Source organism: Lepus europaeus, chromosome 16 (genome assembly GCF_033115175.1).
Source record: "Lepus europaeus isolate LE1 chromosome 16, mLepTim1.pri, whole genome shotgun sequence".
NCBI lineage: Eukaryota > Metazoa > Chordata > Mammalia > Lagomorpha > Leporidae > Lepus > Lepus europaeus.
In genome coordinates, this window is record NC_084842.1 from 80,658,597 (window position 1) to 80,663,833 (window position 5,237).

At 53.4% G+C, this 5,237-nt stretch overlaps 1 protein-coding gene across 1 annotated transcript; it reads left to right on the forward strand.

The window, feature by feature from the left end:
* The first annotated feature begins 3,553 nt into the window (after positions 1–3,553).
* Positions 3,554–4,141, forward strand: LOC133775112 (fibroblast growth factor-binding protein 1-like). The gene has a single exon (XM_062213183.1). It carries the CDS (start codon positions 3,554–3,556, stop codon positions 4,139–4,141), a length of 588 nt encoding a protein of 195 aa, XP_062069167.1.
* The last annotated feature ends 1,096 nt before the right edge of the window (positions 4,142–5,237 follow it).

Below are 5,237 nucleotides of genomic sequence, written 5' to 3' on the forward strand. Positions count from 1 at the left end.
GTCTTGTTTCTCTTAATATAGTGTCCTTTAATTCCACCCACATCCCAGCAATGACAGAATTTCATGATTTATTTTGCCCTGATGATGCTTTAATGTATGTCTATGTCTATGCCCATGTGAACACATCAGATTTCCTCTCCCCGTTTATCCACTGCAGGGCCCTGGTCTATGGTGAGCAGTAAGTGCCGCACTCACATCTCTTCCCCAGCTCACGTCCTGTCCTGTGCACACACACCCGAGGTGGGGTTGCTGGATCTGGGGGAGATCTGTCTGCAGTGTCTGAACAGCTCCCATGCTGCTCTCCATAGTGGCCATGCTGGTTCACATTTCCACCAGCAGTGTGTGAAGTCCTCCTTCCACTGCGACCCTGCCACAGCTGTGACTCTCGGTCTTTCTGAATATCACTCTTCTGACTGGGGTGGGAGGAGATCTCACTGTGGCTTTGACTCACGTTTCCCTTATGATGGTGATGGTGATCATTTCCTTATATACTTGGAGGCCATGTCTCTGCCTTCTTTTGAGAAATCTGCCAGACGTCAGTCAGATGAATGCTTCAGAGAGAACCTGAACGAGGTTTTAGTCCCTGTGAAGGTGAAGAGGGGGGCCTGCTTCCCAGCAAAGCTGAGCCCTGCTGGCCAGAGTCAGATCCTCTATTCCTCCCAGTGTCACCCCCAGAGACCCGTGTTAACTGTCAGTGTCAGTGCTGGGCTCTGCCAGGTCCTCAACTTGCTGGGTCCACCCTGTGCCCACTTCCCATCCCTCAGTGGAATTCCTGTGCCTTTGTCATTTTCACTGGCAGCATTTTTATCTGAAAACTTTCTAAACAGTTGTCCCAAAGGACCCCAGAGCTGAGAAGGGGCTGTGGTGGGGGATGTGCAGGGCATAGGAGTAGAAGGAGGTGTGCTCACAGGGATTCAAAAGCCATTCAATTAGTAACATGTGTGTTAAATTGATGAGAAGTTCATTTTCAGGTAACAGTGGATAGTATTCCACCCAGCACTTTCCCTGCAGGACCTGCCTGGTTCCTAAGGGCAAGTAGCATGGCCAGGGGCAGTGTGAGCTCAGCTCCTCAGGTATGTGAGCTGTAAACCCCTGTGGGCTTGGGCTCCTGTACAAATAGCGGACCCTGCCCTGCACCACCCCTGGGACAGCTCCAAGCCTGCAACTCGCCTGGCATCGGGGATTGCGCTGGATCTGCAGACTCAGGACTGGTAAGAGCCTCGCTCACTCGCTCGCTCGCTCAACAGAGCTTCATTTCCTGCCTCACTTCCCAGACTGAGGATCTCAGTGTGGTCAGGAGGAGCTGTGGGATATGACTGAGCTGTCAGCTGGCGTATTAGGTCTCCCATCCCAGCCTCCGTGGCTCTGGTTCACCCCCAACCCTGGAGTTGGCCCAAACACAGGTGGAAATGCAGACAGGGCCATTTTCTAGGCATATCCCCTTTTTCAAACAATTTCTTTCTGGGAAAAGTCACAGCTGTTGTGAATCATCATCAGTGCTAATTCCAACGTGGTTCAATGTTGTTGTCTTTTTGCCAGCATTTTCTCAAGATTAGGAGAATGGAGCAGAGTAGGGGTGATCTACAAGAGGTGGCAGGAAGGGACAGGGCGCTGGGGTCGCTCCCTGCAGGGCTCTGTTCCTCCACACCACAGGACTGGCACAGTTATTTACCTGGCCGGGCCTCTCTGTTAAGGCTCTTCCCTAGGGCTCCTGTAATCAGCCTGGTTGTAGGGTTCTTGTGTGGATTAAACAAGGTGAGACTGGAACGCTGGGCCAGTGCTCAGTGTGTAGTCAGTATTCCATAGAATTGGACTTTTCTTCTGCCCAGTGTGGTTTGATAGTTCACCTGGTGAACTTGAGCATTAACCGCTGTTCTTGGATGGAGTTAGGCCCCCTGATCCACACTGGACAGTGACTAAGGCAGAGAAGAGACTGAGCAGGGGGACAAGAAGTTTACAGAGTGGCCTGGGAGGAAGCAGGTGCCTTGGTCCAGAACAAGCTGTCCCCCTGTGCAAGCCTGCAGGGTGACTGTTAAGGGAGAAAGGGCAGTTGTGGAGGACATGGGAGACAATGATCCTGAAGTCCTTAGGAGAACAGTTTAAGTCCAGGACTAGTAAAGGAGGAGTCACCAGCCTGGTAGTTGGTTCTGGTTACTTACGATGTGCAGTAGGGAAGGGAAATGCCTTTGTGTATGGTTTCTGTTGGCACTGAAGGCCTTGCTAGGGTTTCAGTAATTTTTGTCAAGGGTCAGCAAAGAACATTTGTATGCTCAGCACCCAGGGCCCAGACCCAATCAGGTGGGATTCTTGTCACCTGCACTCAAACGCTGTCTGAAACTCGCCGCTCCTCTCCCCGTTTCTCTTCCCCACTGGGGTCAGAAGAGCTCCCCCCTTCATGCCTTTCCTGAGCTCTTACTCCTCCCAGACAGCTCTACCCCAACCCCCACCCCACCCAGCCCCTGTGTCAGCCTCCATGGGTTCAGCCTCTGGGTCACCTCCTGGCACCTTCAGGACTCTCCCTGTCCTCTTTGCATCTTGGGTCCTGATTGTCTGGAGCAATGAGATAGAGACCAAGCACGGGGCAGTAGGAGGAGTTGCTGAAGAATTCGTGCAGACCTTGAGTGCCAGGTGCAGGAACTGAGGCACAGAGGAGAAATGACATTTCCTAGAAGAGATTGAGGACACAAATGTGACTGAATCTCTGGTCGGTGCTATTTACAGTTCCCAGGGATCAGCCTCAAATTCTCAAAGACCCAAGGCTTTCTCCTTCACCTCAGTGTGTAGCCAACCTAACTAGTGCATGCAGTAGGTGCTCAGTAAGTGCTTGCTGACTGAGTGCTGCAGGACCAAATGGTGGGAGGAGCAGGAGTGGGTAAGTGAGGGGACGAGGGACTGAGAGTTAACAAGGCTCGGTGAGTGCGGAGGGAAGGTGAGGACTGGCAGCCTGGGTCACTGCAGTCTCAGGTCAGGTGCACATGGGAGAGGTTGGGCTGCTTGTCCTGGCATCCCAGAGCCAGAGGATGCTTGGTCTCCTCCTCAATCAGGCAAGACTGTGGCAAGGAGGAGGGAGGCCACCCTGTAATTTTTCACCTCCAGTTGTTCTGACCCTGCACAATGGAAACCTGCATCACTGACCCTGCACCCTGACCCTGCACTATTGACCAATACTATTGACCCTGCAACCTGACCCTATGCCTCCACACTGCACCACTGACCCTTCACCCTGAACCTGCTCCACTGACCCTGCACACTTACCCTGCACCCTGACCCTGCAACACTGACCACATCCTAACCTTGCACGACTGACCCATTACTAATGACCCTGAACCCTGATCCTGTACCTCGACCCTGCACTACTGACCCTGCACCCTTGACCCTGCACCACTGACCATGTACCCTGACCCTGCACCCTGATCCTGTGATCCTGACTGTCCATGACCCTGTGCCACTAACCTCTGCACCTCTGAACCACTTACCCTGAACCCTGACCCCTGCACCACTGACTTGACCCTGACCCTGCCTTTTGTCCAACAGGTGCCCGCCCAGCTGAACCATGTGGACCCGCACTCTCACCCTGCTCTCCCTCCTCCTGCTGGCTGCTCAGGTGCTCCGCACAGAGGCCCAAGACAGAGAACAGGATGAAGTGAATTTGGAGGCGGAGCAGGATGGGTGGGTTCCTCTGGAGAAGCCCGTGATAGTGTCAACAAGCCCGCCAACCCAGGTCATTGTCACTGGCAGCTTTGTGAGCAGAGATCAAGCCAAATGCAAAGTGACCGTGACCACACAGGAGGAAGGAGTCCATCTGCAGGTCGATTGTGTGCGATTGGAGCACGAGTTTTCCTGTGTCTTTGCGGGCAATCCCACGGCGTGCCTACACTGCTTGAACAACGACAAGGTCTACTGGAGACAAATTGGCTGGCGCCTGCGCCATTTGAACCGCATCTGTGAGGACTCCAAGGTCATCTTGAATACCAGGGTGTGTAGTACCAAGTATCCAGAATCCAATCTCAAGCTGGTGAACTCCACTCTGGCTCGCAAGACGTCTGTGCAGGGAATGAAGCCCACCCCAACGATGTCAGTCAAGGGGAAGCAGCCATCCCAGACAGAGCCATCCAAAGGCAAACATCACGTCTTCTACTAAGAGGCATCCAAGAGCAAAAGACCCACCATCACCATACTAGTTAAAACAACACAAACCACTCCACAGAGCAGTTCAAGATGGAAACAACCATTCAGACAACACCACAGCTGCACCAGGAAACCAACGCTACTCAGACAAAAGAGCTGTCAGTGACCACCACCGGCCAAGCACAGACACAAGCCACAGCCAGCACTAAACTCACCGTCATGAATACAACAGTCATCAAATCCAAGAATGCATCCCAGAAGACAAGTCAGCATGAGGGCAGCAGGACCAGTAGCACCAGACACAGCCAACCCAGCAGGATGAGCACAGCTCCAGCAGAAGTTCCAGTAGATGACCCGGGAGTGACGGGGCTCCCGGAGCTTGTTCTGCAGCGTCGCACTCGGCCCCAGTCTTCCTCCTGGGTGAGAAGAGAGCAGGGGCTCAGACAGGTGGTGTCTTAGGCTCCTCTGTGTGTGTGCAGTTCCCAGGTTCCCATAAGACCGGGACGTCTGTGCTAGGAGAGCACAGGGTGGTGTTGGGACAGAGTTTGTGTTCTGCCCTTTGCTGATGCTCACTTCCTGAGGTGTGATTGGCAGAGGCTGTGACCTGGGCGCCTGGCCCCTGGGCCCCCCCGTGCTGTCTCTGAGCTGAAGGAGTCAGCCTGGTGATTTCAGTGAGACACCTGCACTTCCTGCTGAATTAACAAGCATAATAAACTCAGGTGCTGGTTCAAAATACATTCACTCAGTGTTTGTGTCTCTGTGTCTGGTCCCACCTGATCTCATCAATAGACAGGAGTGTCACTTGATGGAACAGCCACAATGAGACTTCCCCACCCATCCTCAATGATGCCCTGATGGTGCCCAGTCCAGTACCCCTGTCTTCATAGAGTCGTCCACTGGACTGTGGTGTTTAAATGGCATGCAATATGGTGATTTCAGGAGGGGAACCCAGTGTACCGTGGGGTTTGATCACGGTCAGGGTTGCATAGTTTGTAAGGGAGAAGCAAGACTGGAACTCAGGAGTCCTGGTAGCTGTGTCTACAAGCTAGAGGAACCCCCTGTCCTCACTCAATTCAGAGCAGCCAGCCCCTGCCTTGGGCATGGCCCCT

What these genes read in the sequence shown, in the direction of transcription:
- LOC133775112 (XM_062213183.1), top strand. Translation starts at nt 3,554, where the DNA reads ATGTGGACCCGCACTCTCACCCTGCTCTCCCTCCTCCTGCTGGCTGCT.